The following is a 24,843-nucleotide window of genomic DNA, read 5'->3' as shown; positions in this document are numbered from 1 at the left end:
TTGCTAGGTAGAAATTTAAGAACCGCGCGTTTTGGCCGGTGTGCCTATTTCGGCAGTTCGTTGAATCTTTCAAATTCTTAATCAGAAAGTTTGCTGAATCTCAGCTGTATCTTAGAACGCGGTTAAGTTAGTTACGATTATAGAGCCTCGTAGGCAGTGACTTCGTTATTTATTCATCCTGTCATTTATTTTTAGTTGCATTTTGTCTATTTTGTTCAACCGCCGGGTCGGCGTAGTTTGTGAGCGTCAAGTGAACGCAACTGTGATTTCTAAAGTGAAATAAAAAGGGATTTAAACCCTTCTTACGAGTTTGTGTAATTTCCAGTTCATAACAGTCATGACAAGTTGGGGCCTCCCAACATCATAAGTTCAACCTGGGTTCGAATCAAAGCAGATGGACTAGCTGCATAGACGTTTTCGTGATTTTCCCCATGTTAATACAAACCAGTTTCCTTTTAAAATCCTCCACAAAGGCATGCCCTCCCTCAGGTAGATAGCGCTAATGTGCTTTGCCATAATAAACTAAACAAAACCGATTTTATATTTTAGTAGCCTAACCTAGTTTGTGGTGTTCTGCTATATCGAGAACTTTAACTCAGTGTCCTTACTTCGTCTCTTCTTCGCGATGCTTGCAATATAGGAAACTTGTAAGGTGTTTTTAGTTGGGAAACCTATATTAGAAACTATTATGATTTCTTTTTCCAGTTCACATCGTTGAAAAAAAGGAACAGTTTTACTGTTCACAGTTTTGTCTTTCGTTTCTAAATGCCTTTTCAATTTCGCTGGCTTCATTCCCTCGCCTGCAAGAACTTCGTCACATGCAAAGCACCGAGGTTTCCCACAGTCATAGTGCTTTAAATCCCTCTTTCGTAAGTAAAACTATAATGTCCATAGGTAGGATAACGGTAATAAATTTTATAGATTATCAGTACTGAGAAAAAAAGCGATTGATGATGCCAACTGTAACATCAAACGCTGAGATTTTTCGGTTTAGTTTATATGAATTATATTTTTATCTTGTTTGAAAGTCTAGGAGGACTATAAGTGCAGGCTTCGATGATCACTGGTGGTCCGCAGATCAAAGTTTGAAAAACTGCTTTATTGGATTTGAAATAATTTATTAGCGATGTTCGCCTGATTCGCAGTTGAATTGCGGCAGAGTAAATATTTCTTACTAAAGGACGTAAATTTTATGTCGGGAAAGGTGATTATAGGTAAATCTTTCATAGCTTTTCGCTTAGTTATAAAATCTTATATTTTTTTACATTCATTCTGCGAAAAACAATTCAAAGACTTCCTCAAGTCCGTGCATTGAATTCTCTTGAAATCGAAAGCAAAATCTTTCGCTTTTATTTAAGGATTTTTCAGTTCGATCGGATTTTTTCTAGAGTTTTAAAATAGAATCTTTGCACAATTTTGATTCCTTTTATTTTTGTTTTCTTTGGTAAATGGCGATGCGCTTATTGCGTCTCCTCTTCATAAATATTTATTATTTATTCGACATATTTATAGCTTTCGAACAGGATCGGCACCAGAGCCTATGCAACAGGTGGCACGGGTGGCAAGATTTTTGGAATTTATAGCAGCAACGAAAAGTAAAATTTAGAGATTACAAAATTCGGAGAATTTAAGGGAGGCACTAAATAGCAAAATTTTTGTGCCTTAAATTCTAAATTCTAAAAGCAGAATTTGGATCCGCAGAGACCTGAGGCAAAAATGGCTAGCCCTACTTTCAATGTAACATTATTTTGCGTCATTAATTAGAGAGTTTCCGTGTCTGCTGCTGTCGAGAGATACAGAGCGTTTTTGTTGAGACCAATCTCAATCTAAGGTTTACTATTCCGTAATTTAATTTTCATTAAAAGATCTCCTTCCTGCATACATCAATACTACTGAACTGTACGATGGCAAAAAGTTCTATGTCTCTTCTTCTACTAAGTATACTGGCAAAATTCAAATTGCATCATTTATCATGTCTCAAAAGGGAAATTTAGAATGCATATATATTAGACTTTTTATGGAGTATTATTCTTATATGTATACTTTGATATAAAAGCGGAATTTTCTTAAATGGAAAGCCGATTTTTCCATGATTTGCACCTACGTATGCAGTTATGCCAAAATATCAAGTCTCGTAATTCTTTTTTTTTTTTAAATTATTATTGTTATTTTTTACAAAGCACTGAAATTTTACCTTCATAATGTTTGTAGGGTTTACATTTATTTTAACTTTAAGCTATCTTTCCTGTCAAGCCTTTACTTTCCCCTACAATTACCAATGCCAGAGTATGTAAATTTTAGTAAACGCGCAGAGTATTCAAATTTTAGCAGAAGTAAATTGAGTTTAAATAGAAGGGAAACGAGATTGTTAGTGTGCTTTTTGAATCACGAGCGTGAAGGTTGCTAGGTAGAAATTTAAGAACCGCGCGTTTCGGCTTGTGTGCCTATTTCGGCAGTTCGTTGAATCTTTCAACTTCTTAATCAGAAAGTTTGCTGAATCTCAGCTGTATCTTAGAACGCGGTTAAGTTAGTTACGATTATAGAGCCTCGTAGGTAGTGATTTCGTTATTTATTCATCCTGTCATTTATTTTTAGTTGCATTTTGTCTATTTTGTTAAACCGCCGGGTCGGCGTAGTTTGTTAGCGTCAAGTGAACGCAGCTGTATTTCGAAAGTGGAATAAAAAGGGATTTAAACCCTTCTTACGAGTTTGTGTAATTTACAGTTTATAGCAGTCACTACTACTTTTGCTGACCAGTTGGGGCCTGGCAACATTATATGTTAATAGAATTTTGTTTATACTTGGTGATACTGCTTTTTAAATTAAGTTTTCTTGCTCTATTTTATTTTGCATCAACGGTAATTTGGTCTAAGTGGTTTAACTTAAACAAAGTTGAGATGTTTTACCTGGATTTTTTTTTAAATTAAAAATTTGATAAATTTTCGAGAACTCTTTTTTTGAGCTCATAATCAAACCCAAATAAGAATAAACTTTCAAATGAGAAAACATAATGAATCCAAATAAATAAATATTAGAAATTATGATTTCTACGGAGAAAAATAAACCATTTTAATTGCGGTAATAAGGAGTATTATGCGAATTTTCACGGATCAAGATAAATAATATCTTGTCAAGAGGATAATATTAACTATTCTTGTTCTAGTCATTTATTAACAGCTACCACGGAATAAATTCAAGTGAAATAATCTGTTTACATGAGCTAAAATTATGATGTATTAATAAAATCTGCCGACAAAACTAGTGCAACATTGATGAATCACAACTTTAAATGGGTGTAAAAAATTTATAATCCAAACAAAAGCAACCCAAATCAAACACGACGAATTTAGATAACGTAAATGAAGCAAATTTATAACTTAAAGTAATTAAAATACCTAAACAAGGAAATGATCAATAAATTGCTATATGTCGTTGCTTTCTTTTCTCTCATAATGTTTGATGTTTCTCCCACGATGTTTGATGTGAAGCGTGAAGATTGTATGGGAAGCTGTTAGCTATAATTCCGATTAAGAAAAAAAAAAGACAATATAAATCGGTCAATTTTTAAAAAATCCCGACACAGTAAAAGCGTTGTCAGATTACGGAAAAAAATTAAAGATTTCATTCAAAACCTTTGGAAATAAACCTTTAAAAAAGTTATTAAAACAAATAAGTAACTAACTTTTTGCCTAAAATCTACTAATTTTTGAAACATTGATTGAATTAAGTTTCAAGTTAGTTTAATTTGTATAAAGAAATGAGACTAACAAGGCCTGTAAGATTATAGGATTTACTAACAAGTCCTATAAGATTATAATTTTTAAACTTTTGTGTGGGAAGGGCAGTAATTTTTAAGTGTCATGGGTGAATTTTAGGAAATGGGCAGTCAAAGTTAAAAGTTAAAAGCACTCTCGAGTCCTGCAAGTTTAAAGTTTTATCTCATAATACTGAATACATTTATAAAATAAATTGCAAATAATGATTATATTATGGATTATCACACTAAAATGTAACGCTTATGATATAAAGACTTACGGAGCTCTACATTTTTGACATAAGTTTCCTTACCGAAGATCATTACCGTGGTTAAGTTATCCTCCCTCACGTGCGTCTTCTAAGGAGTGCTATTGGTCCCGAATTCGTTTTTATGAATTACAATGCACGGCCACACTGGAGTTGTGCTGGTGGAAAGTAAAGATATTCACATTATAGATCAACCAAAGTGCGTCCCTGGTTTAAATCCCACTGAAAATGTGTGCGATACTTTGGAAAGACACCAGGCGACACGGTCATCTTATCCTCCAGAAAATATCAGGTAACTAAAATAGATGCTTTCTTGAAGAATAGGAACTCTTACCACAAGAACAGTTAGATAATCTGACGTTGAATATCGACAGACGATTCAAAGCAATCATTGCAGTTAGAGGAGGTCATATTTCTTAAGCGTAATGGGCAAACCGCACATTGAGGTGATCAAATGTTAACGAATTTCTTTTACTGCGCATGCTCAGTGGTGTACCGTTGGCGTGGCAAGAAATACTGGTGACTAAGCATAAGTAACTGTTACACAAGCCTGTTCATCATTTTAGGTACATTTTAGGTCTTATCGACTATTTACAATTACAATACTACCGAAATTTATTTGTACTTAATGCATTTGCTTCCGTTTCATTTCATTTTTCTTTATTTTGTTCATAAACGTTATATTTAATATCAGTTATTTATAATAATTTCCGTGCCTTTAATTCAGCAATTTAAACTGGATTTATTCTTTAATTTGTTAAGGTATATAGGAACGGAACATATAGTTATTTACGATACACAATTGCTTTTATTCCTCACAAGTATATTCAATAAAGATTCAGCTGATATATCCTGTAATGTTTCCTGTTTTGTAATCATTCTTAAACGAAAATTTGAGTCGTTTACAATCGATAGTTACCCTCTAAGTAATAAAGGAACTTACAACCTAACAAGTTTTAAAACCCCGAACTGTTTACGCCCAGATAACAGAATATCAACCACACACCGTATTTATCTTCTTTTAAAATTGTACCAAAGTCGTAATTACGCCAAATTCTCTTCTGGGCATGCGCAATATGCGAAATTCGTTTAACATTGATCAACTGAATGTGCAGTTTGCCATTACGCATCCCTTACCTGCAGTGATTGTGTTGCATCATCTATGGATTTTTCATCCTGTCGGTCAGACAAATTCCGTACCAGCTATTTTCTGTTCGTTGCGTATTGTATGCATCCTATTAAATTTTCTCGCTATTATAATTTCTTTATCTTTTAAGTACTACATTCTCCCTCTATTGTATAAATTTCATTTCCTCCATTGAAATTGTTGATTATTTGTGAAATGACCGCCAGACGAAAAGTAAGAAATTTAGAACTAATTTCCCAAAGACCCAAAAGAAGTGAAATTCAGAAATATATATATACGAAGTATAACATACAAAAAAACGAGACTGTGTAGTTTGAAAACAGAGAAGATTTGGCAACAGCTGTTTTGGTGACGACATGCCCCACACCTCCTCTATCCATGAGGACAGTTTCGACTTAACCGACCACGCCAGTGGGGAGCACTGCGTCATTATGTGAACACGTGCAACTGAATTCTGCCGGAAAATGTGTAATGTAAAAACCGAACAGCGAATCAATATCCAGTTTCTTGTGAAGCTTAAGAAATCAGTCACGAAGGAAACATTTCAAATGTTAACCAAGGCTTATGGAGATGATTGAATGGGTTCCCAGTGGTCAGACTGTTAATCAATATTATTACATTGAAAATTAAAAAAGCGTCATGAAATAATTAGGGGAAAAAATGCCACAGTTGTGGAAGGATGGATGGCTGTTGCACCAGGACAATGCACCCGTTCACACGGCCCTATCTGTCAAGCAGTTTCTGACCAGCAAAAACATTACTGTGATGGGGCATCCTCCTTATTCACCTGATTTGGCTCCATGCGACTTTTTTATTTTCTAAAGTTAAATCTTACTTAAAGGGAATCCATTTTACCTCAGCTGAAGAGGTTCAGGGAAAAACGGAGAATCTCTTGAAGAGCCTTTCAAAAATCTCGTTCCAGAACTGTTACCAGCAATGGCAGCACTGAATGCAGAAGTGTGTGAATGCTGAAGGGAACTACTTTGGAAGTGATAATGTCATGAAGAACTGATTTTGTAAGTGCAATGATTTATTGAACCAGTCTCTTTTTCTTGTGTGTGTGTCACAGTATATAAGCTACAGTGAAACACCGAAATCTGGAGAATGTCGACTTTCACCGGTGAATGTCAACATTCACATAGTCGCTTGGTGTATGTCCGAAATATTTTCCAAATACTCTTATTTCTGACTTACACCGGTCAATGTCGACATTCACCATGTACTAATGGTGAATGTCGAACACATAAGAATATTACATTTTCTTCTCCGTAATTCGGTGGCGAAAAAACGCACTTGAGACTTAAAATAAGAACTTAAAACACACTGTACATTCAAAAATGAGAAAGGAAAATAATAGAAGTTAAAAACTTACTAAATTACGTGATTGAAATCTTATTTATTGCAACAACTTAAACTATTATGACACTTTGAATTGCACAAGAGGCCCTTGCTTTTACAACTGCATTTATTTGTGGAACACTTCCTTTTGCAATGACAGCGCGTACATATACTCCTCTCTTTTCAACCTACACCAGAGTATATCTGTGATTGTCGACATACACCGGTGAGGGTCCGAATGTACAGGAATGTAATGCAATATTCGATCTTTCACCGACGTATTTGGTGAATGTTGACATTCTCCGGTGAAAGTCGACATTCTCCAATTTCGGTCTTTCACGGTAACATATGTATATTATATTTATAATTTTATCTTTAAACTAAATTTAAATATGATAATTTTATCTTTAAACTAAATAAGGAGATAAAAGCTGCCGGGAATTTAATAATCTTTCTGAAAAAGCGAGAGTTCAATACTGCAGAAGAATACGTTGAAGAAAGAACTTAATAAAGCTAAATAAAAATAGTCCAAACGAAAGCAAATCAAAGATAAAATGAAATGCTACACTGCAACTCATTATTGAGGGTTTATGATTGCTGCTCTTTTATACCACGAGAGAGAATAAAAGGACAGCAATAATTAAGTAGCGAGGTAACTTAACGTAAGGTAATGCTCTTTATTCGAAGCAAAATAGAAAGGCTGAAAAACAGAGGTTTCTTATGTTGAAAAGTAAAATAGTTAGAAAAAGAGTCTGGATAATTTTATTATCGTTGTTTAGTAGATCTAAATTGAACGAATGATGTGCGCTTATTGAAGCAGAAGGAAGCAGATGAAGATTAGACGTTATCCTTTCCCAAAAAAACGAAAATGCTACATTTAAATTCCACAAGCATGGAACATTCAATCGAGCGACATATTTAAATTCAGAACGGAAAGAAAAGTTCTGAAGGAACTTCTTGGCCGATTCGAAACGAAAAGAAACCTGGAAGGAAAAAAATTCCTGAGAGGTTAAAAAAAAAAGAGAGAAAGAGGGAATTTCCTAAAGAAGTAAAGCATTTAGGAACAACGTTTCAGTCCTTCTTCCAAATCTAAATCGAATAAGTTTTTGGAAAAGTCAGAACTAAGTATCCGAAATTTGCTGCAAAAGATCTGAATTACTAGAAATCAATAGTCACAACAGTAGCTCTTCTTTCAATTGTTAAAAAACATTTGAGATGTTTTTCTGTTCTATGGGATCTTCTTTTGAGCTGGGAGAAAAAACTGATCGAGCCCTTTATGGCTAATTATGAATTTAGATGACTACGTTAGGGAAAAAAAGAAATGTTTGGCAATAATATTCCCCTACCACTTATCATTCATTTAAAACTCAAACCACAGTGTTTTTCGTCGATTAGAAAGTCGTCGTAGAAAAATATTTCTAATGTCAACGGGCCTTGAAAACTGTTCATAGAGGCACTAATTGAAGGACATGCCGTGGCAAATTAGTATTGGAAAAAAAAAAAAAAAAACAGAAAGACCCTTTTTAGGGATCATAAAATATTCAATTACATTACATGCAAAATTTAATATTTCATCACTTTGTCAAATTATAATATGAAACAAAGTGCTTATATGTATTAGCGCCTTTTAATGCAAATCGTATCTTTTGGAAACTCTATAAGGTATTTCTCCCACTTTCTAAGCATGCCTTCGTGGTGTAACGGTAGCAAGCTGGGCCGGTATTCCAGAGGTCCGTGGTTCGATTCCCGGCGAAGGCGTGTGCTATTTTTCATCTTTTCCGGCTTTCGAAAAAATCCTAATGTCTCTACAGTGACGCACGAACTAAAAGGGTTGTGGATGATGATTCTCCACACCCAGGATTTGGCGACTGGGTCCATTAAATCCCTAGTCGCCCTTTAAGAAGGGGAGTATATAAGGCATTTCTCCCACTTCTATAGGTGCCTTCGTGGTATAACGGTAGCACGCTGGGCTATTATTCCAAAGGTCCGTGGTTTGATTTCCGGCAGAGCCGGTTGCATATTTTTCATCTCTCTGGCTTCCAAAAAATCGTAATGTCTCTACAGTGGCGCCCGAACTAAAAGGATTGTGGATGATGATTCTCCACACCCAGGATTTGGCGACTAGGTCCCCTGAAACCTTAGTCGTCCTTTAAAAAGGGGAGTATATAAGGTATTTCTCCCCTTTCCTAGCGTCCTTCGTGGTGTAACGATAGCACGCTGGGCCGGTATTTCAGAGGTCCGTGGTTCGATTCCCGGCGAAGGCGTTTGCTAATTTTTTCATCTCTCTGGCTTCCAATTAACCTAATGACTGTACAAGTGGCGTCCGAACTAAAAGGGTTGTGGATAATGATTCTTCGCACCCAGGATTTGGCGACTAGGTCCCCTAAAACCCTAGTCGTCCTTTAAAAAGGGGAGTATATAAGGTATTTCTCCTACTTCCCTAGCGTGCCTTCGTGGTGTAACGATAGCACGCTCAGCCAGTATTCCAGAGGTCCGTGGTTCGATTGCATATTTTTCACCTTTTCTGCTTCCAAGTAACCTAATGACTCTACAACTCGAGTCCTAAAAAAGTATAATATGTGTTGTTGAATAGTTCCATTAGATTCCAGAAAATGCTTAATTTATCTCGTATCTTTTTGACAGCATGGGTATGAATATTATTTTATCTTGAAGAAAGTGTTAGTTTCTAGCATATATACTTCCGGAAACTTTGCTCATTTTATTTCCGGAATTATTTATTGTCCTACTTCATATGTAAGCGATTGAATAAAAATGTGCATAGCTACATCTTAAAATAAATGAATCTTTTCTTACTGAGTAAGCTCAAATAATTCCACATGTATTAAGATGGAATTAATTATTAGCAAATATTTTCCTACCTTTTGCAATTGTAATTTTGGACAGCTCTTCTTAACGATCGACATCTTGAATGTAAAAACGGCTCGACGCTGCTCACTAGCTTAAAACTATTTCAAGTGTTACTTAGATTCTATAAAAGAAAGACAACATTCGAATTAAAAAAAAAAAAAGTTTGCGCTAAAAACTTACATTATGCTACTATGCATATATATCCATTTACCTTGGCAACTGTTGCCACTGCGCAGAACACAAGGTTTTAAGTTTTTCTTCAGCGCAAGGAGACGTATGATCAGTTCTCTTTCGATAAAACTCAAGGTCTTTAATTTATATTACTTATCTAATCATTTTGTAATTGCTCAATAAACTGAGCTATGAAAAAGCTACAAATGTACTACTTAACATGTTCATTTTATTATTTTAGTGATATAGTCTTGACTTCAGTGTTAATGAAGAGGGTATACAATTTGTTGTATTAGCAGCCAAATTATCAGGAAAGATTAGCAGGAGTGCTTTGAGCACATACACTGGAATGCTAATCATTCGCATGCTGGTTTATGTGAATGATTAGCATTCCAGTGTATGTGCACAAAGCAGGTAGGCGTAACACCATCTACATTTGTGTGTATAAAAGAGAAAATTGCACAGTGGCTTTCTCATTTGGAAATCACATTTGAACTTTCATTTTTAGTGTAAAAGTCGTGTTATGTCTCGTCTAATATGACGAGTGACGAAATTCGACCACGGCAGTATCGGGGCCTATCGGAACTGCAGATTAGCGTTCGATGGCCTTGTTCATGTTAATCGGGATCTGTCAGGCGAATATGGAACTGATGCGTTCAAAAGGACGATATTAAACGCCGTGGAGGATCTTAATGGCCTAGAGCCATTAATGCCCGAGAGGAAGGATATGTTACCATCTCGGCCCTGCGGGATCGTACAACCACTTTATGTGAGTCACATCGTACACCATCGTATCCGGAGTCAGAAACTTGACTCGTATACAGAATAACAAGTGTCCTCCGTGAGACGAGGTCTGCAGCTGGATCCGGATCAGTCTGCAGCTGGATCAGTCGTCCGGATCCTGCAACTGTCTAAAGCAACACCCTGAAATCAAGTGTCAGTACGGCGACCATTGCTGAGGCTTCTTACAAAAAAAGGTGCTCCAACAGTGGTGCGACAAACAGCGATATTGGACACAGGAATGATACCAAGTCATATTTTCAAACGAATCTTAATTTTAAGACTCCGCGTGTGGAGGCACAAAAGAAAACGAACCTTTCCAGCTTACGTTCGTCACCGCCATAAGGGGCCAACACCTGGTGTGTTGCAGGTAGACAGCCGCCGTTACATTCTGGCATGTTAATACCTATTTCTGTGCTGTATCTTCAAGGCATGTGTAAAGCTATCTTTCATCAAGATAATGCACAATCGCATGCTGCCCATGTTCTCCTGACCTGCTTTCATACAGATGTGTTCGGCTGTTGCCTTAGCCAGCAAGTTCTACAAAGAGGCCCACAGAGGCTGCCACACCACTACATTTGATTAATTCTGACACCGAGCTGAGACCGCATAAAAGGATGTACTCGTATCTGTCATTCACGTTCACCTGGACTCAATTCATTGTTATAATCCCTATTAAATTACAACCGTCGTTATTGCCAGAGGTGGCAAATCTGTGTACTGAGCGCTGTACGCTGCACACCCCAAACCACCTGCAATTTTAATCATGTCTTCCTAATATTACGCTGTATATGTGCAATATATAAAATTCTGCTATTAAGTGCTACTCTTGGTGTAGCAATTATAATGGCCAGTAGTGTACTTGATATAATTTAAAATACCTTTTACTTTCTAGCGTATTAAATCGACAAATTTTATGAACAGCATTACTGCAGTTAATAAAAATGCTTCTAACGCTTATATTATGCATCTGGTGTATAATTATTTCTTAACTTCCTTTGATTGTTCAAGATAACATTCTGACATTGTACAAGTTACAAACCGGATTTACAAATGTGTGTATGTATGCATGTATGTAAGGATGTGTTCATGTATGCATACATATACGTAAGTGTATATATATGCACATACATACATGCACATGTCATATATACACACATTTCTAAATCCGGTCCCCAAAACAGAAGAGTACCGAAAATATTTCAGAAAAACCAAACTCCATTAACTGAATTTATACTCCTATATTGAATTTCTAAATATCGTTTTGTCTTTGTACCGTTTTAAACCGTAATAAAACATCTTGAAATTATTTGTGGTAAAACATTCAAAGAGAAATTGCGATCAAATTTTTAAATAAATATTCTTCAAATAAGGAAGTAATGAGGAAAATTCTAGTATAAAAAAAATAAAATATGTTTGCTGCCCAGATGGCAAAGAAGTTAGTGACTCTGACTGCCGTACCGAAAGTCTCGGATTCAAATCCCATAGAAGGCATAGATGTAAATTTTCTGTCCCTTCAAAGAGGGTGACCCCGACGATTAGATATTTAATAGCGGCCTTACAGAAGAAAATCATGCGAGATGACAACCACAAACCTCCCGTTAAAAAGATTTAAAAAAAAAGAGAGAGAGAGAGAAAATATATAAAAAAATAGTGAAGCAGCTGCAAAATATTGATAGAGATCTTTGTTACATAGAATCACTGTGCTCCCAAGAGGATCCCCATGGAAAGAATTCAAGCAAATGGTTATAAAAGAGCACAAACAGTAACTGACAATAAGTGATGTGAATAGTATTTTGCAAAGTGAACTGCAAAGGCTGATGCCCAGCCGATAGTGGTTGATGATAGTAACTGCCTTACCGATGGGCCCGGGTTCGAATCTCGGAGAAGGCACTGATGTTTATAAGCTAGTGCTCATATGGCATGGGGATACTCAAAATACACGGCGAGCCGAAAGTCTTCTCGGTAAGTTGGTGGTAGGGGACGAGAGGCCGCAGACCCTCGGATCGCTCCTGGGGTGTTCTCCCTCAAAATTGGAATGGAAGCTTAACAGTTATCTAGCTTCAATACCTGAGTCATCTCTGGTACTGACCTAGCTTCTACCAGTACCTGTCTTCTCATAGCAGACAATGGCGGCTCACATATGTGCCTCCATAATAAAGTGACCTTAGTAGTTAGTATTTTTTTACGTTTTAATCTGAAAAAAATTTCCCCTCCTTTTTTTTTTTTTTTTTTTTTTTTTTTTTTTTTTTTTTTTTAGTTCTAATCTGGAAAAAATTCCCAATTTTATTTTTTTTACGTTCTAATGTGTAAAAAATTCCCAATTTTATTTTTTTACGTTCTAATCCGGGAAAAAATTCCCAATTTTATTTTTTTGCACCATTTGTACAGTTTGGCAAATGTCACCATGGATTGAAACATAGTTAATTTGAAAAGTTCTCCTTTCGATGTCCCATACCATTTTATTTACCTTTCGAGCTGTAGGTAAGAATTGAGCGATTAAAACCCCAAGCGCACATGTCTAACATTGTTACTCTTCTTTTTAATAATATATCTAACTGATAAAGTTTAAATTACATTTGATTCACAATGTATCCAACTGATCGTTTTAGGAACATTATTATTCTAATTAATACATGTTATTTCTAACCATACATTTCGTACTTCGGAAAGGTACTTTCGCAATGTCGGTTTTGATCTTCGTGGTATAATTGATACCGTTTGATCTAATTCAAAAGTTTGTCCTAAAATTTAAAACATTTTAAATGTATAAGGTATTTGCTCCCTTCTTTCAACATGCCTTCGTGGTGTAACGGTTAGCACGCTCGGCGTGTATTCGACATGTTCAGGCTCGAGTCCCGGCGAAGGCATTGCTCATATTTCATGTCTCCTGTATCAAAGAATCCTAATGAATCTACAAAATATGTATAGCAAAAAGAAATTTTATATTTAAATACAGCAATCGAGAAGGAGAGAGTCAAAAATATTACAGCACGAGCCAATCGAAAATAAGAAATTGAAGCCAATCGAAAATAAGAAATATTTAAACATTACTGAGTATAGGCACGTAGTTGATTTCTTGAAAAGCGAAGAAATCTAGAAGAAAGCAATGTAATAATGAACTTACAACGAATACATATGAGTGCGATTACTAGTAACTAATAAATAACTGCAAGTTAATTAACAATTCATATTAAATGCATTTATTGACATATTAAATACATTTATTGACATAAAAGTGTGACATAAGACTTAAGCAATAATACAAAAACAAAAAAAGCGGTAAATGGTAAATTGGCCCAATTCGAAGCTCATCGCCGACCCTTCAGGGAAAATTTATAATGATTTTCGAATCCAGCTAATTCCATATCGCGTTTCGTCGAAACAGACAACTGAAACTGTACACGAAACTCTTTTTGAATATTAACTGAAAACACTTAGACAAAAACTTTAGTCTCAATTCTCTGTTCCATTTCCCGACGCATCCGCTTGAAAAAACACATTAAAAAAAACACATAAAGTTTAAAGTATTTCTATCGCCCTTTTAACTTGCCTTCATAGTGTAGTGGTCAGCACGCTCGGCGCGTATTCATGATATCAGTGGTTCGATTCCCGGGAAGGACACTGCTCATTTTTCATGTCTCCTGATCCATAAAAACCTAATGACTCTACAGTGGCGCTCGAATTAAAAGTGGTGAACAATATTGTTCACTACCAGAATTTGGCGATTGGGTCCCCTAATCCCCAACCGTACTTTAAGAGGAGAATATATAAGGTACAAATGAGAGGAATACGGCCCGATCCACATAGTCTAAAAATAGACCTTATGATCTTGTTTGGGGAGTATATAAGATACTTTCTCTCTTCTTTCAGCATAGTATTTTGCTGGAAGAAAATACTATGCTGGAGTATTCTGTAAGGCCTTCGTGGTGTAACGATTAGCACACTCGGCGTGTATTCGAGAGGTCCAAGTTAGAGTCCTGGAGAGTGCATTGCATATTTTTCCTGTCTCCTGCTTCAAGAAAAACTTAATGACTCTACAAATGATAAAGGAAATTAACTATACTGTTAACTGAGATTATCTGTCGATTATCATGAATGTTCGAGGCAGAACGATAGGATTAAAAACAAGAGATACTGACTTTTCAGGTAAAACTGAGTTCAGAGAGAATTTGTTTTCCACTGAGCAAAGTAATTGAAGAAATCATCATATTTCAATAGTAATGCGCTCTTGCTATGATTTTTTACTCATCGAATCTGTAGGGACATTAAGATTATTTTTGGAGGCCGGAGAGATGAAAAATTAGCAACGTCTTCGTCGGGAATCGAACCGCGGACCTCTAAATTACGCGCTGAGCGTGCAGACTACTACACCACGAAGGCTGCCTAAGAACGCGGAAGAAATGACTTATAAATCTTTTAAGGGGGCTCATAGACCTTAAACCCCTTATGAGCTTCGAATTATGTGATTGGTGCAAGAATTGAGATATTTCATTTATTTGAAAAGTAATTACCTCCAACCTTTTACAGCTGACTACGTAATATAGCTGCTTTGGAAACTAGTAACCAGAAAGTTTGTGTTACCACAAATATTTTTTAAATTTAATCCGCTTTGTGACAAACTTTTTCGTCGTTTTTTCCCCTTGCGCGCATGATATTTTAAAAATGGCTAGTGGTACTTACTTGAAATTGGATGGAATTCTTTATATGGGCACTATCTGCTAAACCAAAAATCTGATGAATATTTTAATATTAAAAAATTTTATGCACGAAAACATTACAGATTTTTTTAATAAAATACATTTTATAAACTCAACTCCAAATAAAATAAAATTTTAACATGAAATTCTCTGTTTTTTTTTTTTTTTTTTTTTTTTTTTTTTTTTTTTTTTTTTTGTTTACAGTAGTTTCCAAATGTTATAAAAGCTATATATAAACTATGGAATTAAATAATGACACATATACTTTTAAACTGTGCGCGCAAGGTGAAAACAAGAGGAAAATTTTTGTCACAAAGCGGATTAGATTATAAAAATATTTGTGGCAACACAAACTTTCTGATTACGATTTCAGAAAGCAGCTATATTATGTAGTCAGCGATAAACAGTTGGAAGTAATTTCTTTTAAAATAAGTAAGTTATTCCAATTCTTGCAACAGTCTTGCAACATATTCGAAGATCATAACGGGTTTAAGGTGTATGAGCCCCCTTTAAGTGATAAATACCACTGTCGGCTAAATCATAATCCCGTTAACAAGAAACAGTTCCTCTGTGAGGAAAAAGAAAAAGATTTATATTGTTCCTACAGAAGGCAAAACCAGACCACGAAGCAGAACATTTAATTTGAACTTATGTCGTTTATTTTAACGTCGGCTTAATTCTAGAACTCAATTTCAAGCAGCCTAATCAGCATAGTGGTTAGCGTGAACTGAACTATTCGTGAACTATTCGAGGGAGACCCAATCCGCCTTGTCCCAGCGGGACCATATGATTAAAAATAGGTCAACCCTCCTCCAAACCACGCTGATAAAACATCACAGAAAACATAAAATAAGCAACTAAAAATAAAGAAGGGTTAGTAGAAAAACTAAAGATAAGAAAATGACACAAAACACAAACAAACACTTACGAATCAAACAATCACAGACAAAAACACTCACAGAGAGGCTGTTTCTGTCACATAAAAAAACTCGCTTCAAACCATAAAACAACATAAATAACTAAGCACCTCAAAGGTTCATTGGGGAATTCCCAAAAGGAAAAGAACCTGCAGAAGGTCACACCAAGGTCGCACGTAATAAGGTGTTCTATAGTTAAAAATGCAATAGAAAATAATTATAATCTGACAGCAATATTAATTTTAACTTTGCTACTTAAAGCCCCGGTTAGAGCAGAACAAAATAACTACATCAACAATTAAAATAAAATACAAGTACAATAAAATACAACTACTACAAGTAAAATAAAATCCTCGCCTCACAAATGATCGCTGAATTGATAAAATTATCTTAAAAACATATAAAATAATTTAAAAGCCTATAATTCAATTAAAATATTTAGACTATGGTCTATGATGTTATGTTATTACAGAGTGCCTAAACTGTATATATGTACTGTAAACATATGTTTAAATTAAAAAAAAAAAAAAAAAAACAGACAATACACCATACAATACATACACATGAATAATACATAAAGGAAAAAAAAATTAGACAAAATAATTGAAATATTTAAAGACATAATTTAAACTAATACACCAAATGTCACTCTATTATTGTTTATATAAGACATTGCATTTCTAGAGAATCTTTTTAAAGTTTCAATACCTAATGGTTTATCACTAAAGCATTCGATTCTCAAATCCTTTAACAAAGGACAGTGATTGAGAAGTGGTTAGCGTCTCTGCCTACCTTGCCGAAAGGCCCGGGTTCGAATCCCGGAGAAGGCATGGATGTTTGTAAAATGTATAGTGTTTGTGCGGCATGGCGACACTCTAAATATGCGGCGAGCCGAAAGTCACGAGTTACTACGCTCCTTGTCACGAGGGCTTGTAGGCTTGGGATGACTACGTCAGACGAGCATAAGTAACAACAACAATTTCAAATATTGTAATGAAATTGAAAATTTTGCAATAACTATAGTTATTGTTAAGAGTTACTAGTTATTAAAGGACTTTTCTAAGTATAAATTGATCAAAAATTACTTAAGACTAATAATCGAGAGACGTAAGACTAATAAATGAGAGACTCAGTAATGAAACAGATATTGATAATGTCATCGAAGATTTTGCTAATAGGAAATCAAGAAAAATAACATGCTAATTCCGGTGTTATGATATAATAATTAACATGTTAAAAGTAATATCTTATTAGAATGTTTGAATAAAAGTTTTATACAAACTAAGCGTAGTGTTTTAATTTATTTCCCTGTCCGTCGTTTTGAAAACTTTTAAGACTTCGGCTATGCCCTCGGGGGTATGGACAAACATCGTGTTTAAATCTAAATTAAGCCTACTCTACCGTTTAAAACAACTACTTCGATTGAAAGATAAATTTTTCATAGACGCTTGAAAATTATTAAAACGACGTTTAAGTATTATCCTAGTAACCGTTCCTCACATAAGGAAGGAAACAAAAAGAATCCTCCTCTGGGAAATCAACTTTCGTCGTAGACAGGAGCACACCTAACGGCGCGTAAACGAAGTACTCTACATCTCTTTTCCTGATCCGAGAAGGAAAGGCGATGCGGCTGTCTCGATATTATTCCACTTATTTCAGAATAATGGCAGCAGGAAAGTGTCATAGCTACATCTCAACGATTAATAACCCCTTCTTAGTACACGACTAGGATATCCAGGTCAAATTACCTCGAAGGCAACTCAAATTTTGTTGGAGTAATTTTTAAATCTCGGGGAACCGGAAACCGCCCGGCGTTAATTTCCACTTCGCAAACAAATCCGTTTTGTTAACCGATCGTAAATCACGTGACAAGCGAGGGGTAGAGTTGTTTCCGGTTCTGCTGGCGTGAAAGTGGAACTCCGTGTCGGCGGTCAGATAAGGACCAGAAGATTACGACCGGGTTTTAAGTGCGATTTCCACTCTTTAGAGATACGAGGCTATAAATCTGGAACTTCTGGTTTCCAGAACACCTTCTGGTGTTTAAGATTTCCAGAACTTCCATTCAACTGCACTTTGGTGGACTGAGACTGGAAGAATTTGAATACATTCTTGCATCCAGAGCATTCTTGCATCTGCTGTCTGAATGCAAGATGGATTGATAGCGAAACTCTAGCCCCGAAAGGATTCTTTACAATAGTGGGAATATTGGTTTATACATCATTGGTACTTATGAATGAAATTAAACGTCATGATCGGTAAAATAAAAATAATGACACTTTTGCATCGCGTTGTCGCTTTAATATAATCCGCCTGAGTCAAATGATATTATCTATTATTTTTATTATTATTTTAACTTTCCTTCATTTATAATTAGTCTTCTCCCTCTCGCATTTCTTTATCGGTGTGCTTGGAAGACACGCAACATAGAAACTTCCCAAGATGTTGTGCTTCCTATCTGCATGAGGTTATTTAATTCATCAAAACGACAAGCCTAATTCAATGCTTATATTTAAAATGCTGCCCTTTTGTGTGACGTAAAATCTTCAATATTTTTCACATTCAAAGAAATATTGCTAGTCTGTCGGAAAGCGATAATCTCATACCAAGATATAGAGTTTTTCCCTTTTATTCTGTTGAATGAAGTGTCGAGGAACATCGTGAACTGCTGAGCGAATAATCGCTTGAGTGCAAGAACAGAAACGAAGACTCAAGAAGGGTTAATTACCCTTTATTTCACTCAAAACAACATTAACGGTTGGCCCCTTTCTTAGAGCGTACAGCAAAGCCTCCGCTAGGGCTTAAACTCAAAATATAAGAAATAAGGACCAACTACGCTAGACGCATGGGTCATTCCATTTTGGATATCGTTAGGGAATTCAACATTAAGAGATCTACAGTGTCAAGAGTGTGCCGAGAGTATCTAATTTCAGTCATAACATCCCACCATGGACATGCGCAGTGGCCGACCACCTGCACTTAACGACCGAGACCAGCGACGTCTGCGTAGAGTTGTCAATGTTCACAGACAAGCAACACTGCGTCAAATAACCGCAGAAATCAATGTGGGACGTACGAGGGACGTGTCCGATAGGACAGTGCGGCGAAATTTGTCTTCCTTGGGCTATGCCAGCAGAAGACCGACTCGAGTGCCTTTACTGACAGCACGACATCGCCTGCAGCGACTCTCGTGGGCTCGTGAGCTTATCGGTTGGTCCCTAAACGAATGGAAAACCGTGGCTTGGTCAGATGAGTCACGATTTCAGTTGGTAAGAGCTGATGGTAGGGTTCGAGTGGGGCGCAGACCCCACGAAGCCATGGACCCAAGTTGTCAACAAGGCACTGTTCAAACTGGTGGTGGTTCCATAATGGTCTGGGCTGTTTTTACATGGCATGGACTCGGTCCTCTGGTGCAACTGAACCGATCATTGACTGAAAATGGATACCTTCAGCTACTTGGAGATCCCTTACAGCCATTCATGGACTTCACGTACTCAAACAACGATGGGATTTTTATGGATGACAATGCGCCATGTCACCGGGCCACAATTGTTCGCGATTGGTTAGAAGAACATTCTGGACAATTCCAGCGAATGATCTGGCCACCTAGATCGCCCGACATGAATCCCATCGAACATTTATGGGACATAATCGAGAGGTCAGTCCGTGCCTAAAACCCTGCACCGTCAACACTTTCCCAATTATGGACGTCTATAGAGGCAGCATGGCTCAATATTCCTGCAGGGGACTTCCAACGACTTGTTGAGTCCATGCCACGTCGAGTTGCTGCACTTCGCCGGGCAAAAGAAGGACCGACAAAATATTAGGAGGTATCTCATGACTTTTGTCACTTCACTGTATCGTTTCATCAATAAATCTAAATTAAAATGAAAATTCCATCATGTCCTATCTCAGTATTCAGACAACAAAAGTTCAAGTAATCGACTGGAAACATAAAAGTACTTTTGTCTTCAAAGGCAAAGACATTTCTAAACGAAACTTTATTAATAATAACGTAACATAAAAAATAAACATTGGCAAAATTTTCTAATTTATACGATTTCAAATATCACGGCGATGCCTTGAGAATTTTATCTCAGTTAAAAATTATAAGCTAAAACCGAATGATTATGTAACTGACGAATGTAATATATGCCCTTATAAATTTTTTCACCGAATAATTAACTGCACGTGGCTTAACATAAGTTACTAACTGTATTACGAGTTACTTGATTAGTCTTTCTATTAAAAAATAAAGATTTAAATAATTAAAAAAGTTCATTAACTTTTTTAAATCATCCAATTTATTATATTAAGTCATTGTAATTACAATTTAAATTACAATTTAAGGATCGTATGTTATAGGATTAGATATCCCCCTTCTCAAAGCCAGAGCTTAAAAGTTCCAGGAAAATTCTCGCTTTCCCCTAATTTCTGAAAATAACAAAATAATTTCTCAAACGTTTAGAAGTAAATAAATATTTAAACTAAAAGTAACACTGTATTAATGTTAATTCACCTTTTAGTCATCAGCTAGAAGATCGAAATTTCAAACAGAAGTTAAGTCTGATAGCAGATGTCGAGAAACATCATTTCGAGAAAAAATGTCTCTGTGTATGCAAATATGAAACTTCAAATATATTACAAATTTACATCTTCTGAAAAAGCTGCTATGAAGCAGTAAAAATGGTGGAACAGAAACTATTTGAATAAAACTTGTCAGAAACTAAGCCTCTGTAATAGCACTTCACATGATAAAATTCTGTTAACGGTCATTTGCCATACTTGGTGGAAGACGAATTAAAGACGTTATGCAGCGTGTATGTAAAGGATCTAGTGTAACGTAATAAAATGTAATGTCTTTAAAAGTTAGAACTCCTTTACAGACATTTGTAATGTCAAAGTTATTTTTAATTTCATCAAAACTTTACATCTTCCATCTGTTTTCCCTATAGGTTTCTTGCAAACCATCAGTCTGTTGTTGTACCCGATGATACTGGATACTCACGTGGGACACCTCCACTGCGGTCTCCAAGCTCAGGCTTATGGGCCAGACCACTGCCGCATAGGCTGGGCCTATGTGGCATCCACGGCGGGAACGCTTCTCACCTTCTATTGCCCCTTTCTGGCCTACTTCAGCTTCTACAAGGTATACAGCAGGTCTCATGATGGACAAAAGATGTGTCTGGAGAATTCGAAGGCTCATTCGAATCCGAATTTCTTGCTTTGACCAATATGAAGTAGAACAATTTCTTCAAGGGACCAGATGGCGCAGTATTTGTTCGTGTTTGTAATATGAATCCCTTTGACATTTATGTATTTCGTGTATTTAGAATAATTTCTTTTTCTGTGCTTCTCATTGTGCTTCTTTTACACGTGTTTGTATCAGACGTCTTAACAACCGGTATTTAAGATATCTGCCAGAATCAGGTAATATTAACGGCCACCCAAAGGGATGCTGGTTAGTGACTGACTATCGCACCGAAGGGCCCGGGTTGGAATTTAAGAGAAGACAGGAATTTGTAAATGTATAGTGTCTTTGCGGCAAAGGAGCACCCTAAATTACATGGCGAACCGAAAAGCGTCTCGTGCAGTTTCTCTCTAAAAATTAATGTAAAACGGGGCAAAATTGTTCTGTCATCTATATGGTGCCCAAGGATTAACAGACGCAATCTTGTAGTCTTGATGAACAAGCCCACGAGAAAATTCGTGGGCTTGTTCAGATTCAGACAAGTGAGTTTAATCACAACAACACAAAAATAGTAATGTCGACAAAACACATTTAAATTATTCAGCCTGTTAATGATTCTTCAGCTAGTGACAGCGTTCAAAGAATACTATATTTCTTATAAATCGTCATATTTTATAAATAGTTAATATGTAAGATAATTTTTAGAAGACTTTCCAAATCACAAGACATTTCTTTACAATTCCTCTCTTTTCAAAATAAAGTTTGATACTTAATATTCAACGTCTGCATATAGGAAGCGAATTTATAATACATATGTTATCACTACGTCCTTCACGATGCATTTCATTAGGACAATAATTTGAAAAGCAGTTTACTATAATAAGAATGGCTATTTCAAAATATTCAAATTATAAGTGTCAGCAGTTTTGTAGACAAACAGGACTGAAACCCGATGTAAGACGTAGTAAAAGTACTTTAGGATGTCATGAGAAGTAAGGCATTCAGCTGTACGCTGTCAGAAGTCTTTAAACTGTATAGCATTATATGTTGTCAGGAAAAAACGGAAATTTACATGTTCAGAAAAACAAATTCAATATCAATAATAAGTATTTTAAATCTAACAGCAGGCCAAATAAGAAATCTGAAGGGTAACTTCCTGGCCAGGTCACATCTTCAACACTATTTCTTAAGATCGTCTACTGTACCAAATATTAAGAATTTGAATTAAATATCTGATAAAAACTGTCAGACGACGTTAACCGTGAAGTATATTATACTAAAAAATAGACATTAAATATGTGGCTATAGTTAAGAGTCTCAGAAAAGCGACTGGGCAGCTTTTGTTTCCAAAAATAATATCAAAAGCTTTAAACGCAATATATCAGTAAATCGTGTTTTCTTTTTAATTTAACCACCCTTCTTTTACACTACATTATTTTCCAAAAACAAAATATTTGATTCAAAATTGATATTTCGATTTTAAGAGCCGGTAAAACTTGTCTCAAAAAATAAAATAATTACTTTTTACTATTCTATCAAAACTCAAATTTAAAAAAATTTCTAATAGCTAGTTGAGCTAAATCAGCTTTTGAAACATAATTTAATTCTTCAGGCTTTCACTTGTTTCACTCTTTTCAAAATTTCTCTCACGGTATAAAATTCAATTCAGATTAGACCTTAAATCAGCACCTCGTTCAGCTTTTCTCTGATAAAGCTAGGTTCTTTTTTGTGAATGAGGAATTACGAAGCTCATTAAAAGAATGCAAAAAGTTATCAAACAAAACAGGCATTGACTGATCATTGTTCTTTATATAAATTAAAGGACTTGAAGATCATAGAAAAAATGCGTCATGACATTTCAGACAACCTAAGGGTTCAACGTAATAGCCGTGTACACAGCACAAGTAAACAAAATAATTCAAGCCTTTCCTTCATATTTTAAAAATAGAAAACCTATTAAATCCACTTCCCGGATGTCAAAGACAGAAGCATCTCGAAATTTATTTTCCAGGGAATATACTGGGATCCTCTCTAATCTTTTAGATTCATATTTCTAAATTTGATGCATTGAGATATAACTCTTAGAACTGTTTCCTACTTTTAAATATTCAGAATGTATCTCTATCCCAAGAATTTTTACAGCAACTAAAGCTAATCTAGCTCCCATGAAATAGGATAGTAAATCAAGCCTGGGGATTGTGCATTTCCTTCAGCAGAGCTACTTTGGACTTCGCTTGAAGAAGCTGGACTTTTACTTGAAGAAGCTGGACTTTTCTTGAAGAAGCTGGACTTTTATTTGCTTCTCATTTTAGCTTTTCAAATAATCTAGAGCTGCACATGAAATCTTCGAGGTATCGGTGACAATGGACATGTTGTACGACAGAGTATCATCTAATTTTACCTGTCTCATAAAGTTTGTAAACGAACCAAAAGGTCCTTATTAAACTTTACATTCTGGTCTGTCAGCCCATGACAGAGAAGTTTTACATAAAAAGTTTTGCTCAAAACCGTGACCAGCCGGCGCTAGAGGACGATGTTAGCAGGCGTATTTGAGAGCAGAGAGCTGGAATATTTTAAGCGAGGATTTTGCAGGAGAAAGAAGCATCGGCACTGTAACGAGGATTGCGTTACCTTTATGGAGCCGTGGATGGTAGCGGAAGTCGCGAAACTCTCGTACCACCAAGTCGTCTATTGTTTGGACAATCTTCACCACAGTTTAATTTGAGGCTGAAGCTTTCCAAGTAAGCAGCCACAAGATTCGGCAACTTACTACTCTCTCACCTGCCGTAGAAGAAGTTGTGCTACGAGAAAATGAATGACCATCCCGAACTCCTAACCTTACCCCCTCCAGATTTCTCCTTATGAGGATACAGGAAGTTCAATGGTATTCGAGACACCCGTATCATTTATCATCGACCTCATCGCCAGACCGTGAATGCGGCGGCACGTGTTCATGACACACCTGGCTAACTTGAACGAGTTTGTGAATCTGTGCGTCGACATTATGAACATGTATTGCGGTGGGTGGAAGGAATTTTGAACCTTTTATGTAACCATAATTATTTCCTTCAACTGTATTAATAATATTTTGGCTAATCTTTGGAATATGGTAACAGGTAGTTTGGCGACATTTTGGCAAGGCGATATAGGTTACTAGCTAGGACTTGAGAAGTGTACATGGATAAAGTCAAGAATGTGCGCAATGCCATTTTTGTGCAATTCTGGGATGTTTTTTTAACCCATTAACGGTTTCACCCGGATTTTCTCGTTCTTTTATGCAGGTCTCTTAACGGTTCGTTACGGATTATTGTTAGTTTAAATGTACTCTCGAAAACGGACAGTCCCGTGTTTTTGTATTATCGAAAAAACACGCCAAAAAGGACTAGCCCGTATTTTTGTGTGTCTTCCAACCCCCAATGCCTAAGGGGACAAGGGTTCATGCAAGCCTGACGACAATGGGTAATGGCTGTCATTAGCGTGGGGAGAAATCTCCTTGATGTTTTCGGATAAAGGCCTTACACTGACTCTAAAGAAACAAATTTATTACCAGTTACAAAGTGGATGCATATATAAAGGGATTTAAGAATTTCTGTTTTAGAGAAGTTATTGAATAAAAAATAGAATTTTTTACAAAATGAACGTTTACCTATAAGAGCATTAATGAATTAAAACGAGAAAAATAAAAGTAATAAATGCAAACATAAAAATCTG

At 36.0% G+C, this 24,843-nt stretch overlaps 1 protein-coding gene and 1 long non-coding RNA gene across 2 annotated transcripts in view; one reads left to right on the top strand and one right to left on the bottom strand.

Moving 5' to 3' along the window:
- LOC118197354 (LHFPL tetraspan subfamily member 2 protein-like) overlaps positions 1-21,360 on the top strand; it is a 43,507-nt gene extending 22,147 nt beyond the window's left edge. Inside the window, exon 2 of the mRNA XM_035368853.2 lies at positions 20,897-21,360. Within this exon, the coding sequence (XP_035224744.2) occupies positions 20,897-21,171 (275 nt within the window). The 3' untranslated portion in view covers positions 21,172-21,360. The remainder of the gene's footprint in view (positions 1-20,896) is intronic.
- The window catches only part of LOC146999035 (uncharacterized), an 81,009-nt gene that overhangs the window by 14,166 nt on the left and 42,000 nt on the right, over positions 1-24,843 (bottom strand). The window lies entirely within an intron of this gene.

The sequence above is a fragment of the Stegodyphus dumicola genome, chromosome 1 (assembly GCF_044657685.1).
Source record: "Stegodyphus dumicola isolate Sdum_Otavi_A_Nest chromosome 1, ASM4465768v1".
NCBI classification, from domain to species: domain Eukaryota; kingdom Metazoa; phylum Arthropoda; class Arachnida; order Araneae; family Eresidae; genus Stegodyphus; species Stegodyphus dumicola.
Note: the sequence above shows the minus strand (reverse complement) of the source record. Positions and strands in the feature narration are given on the sequence as shown.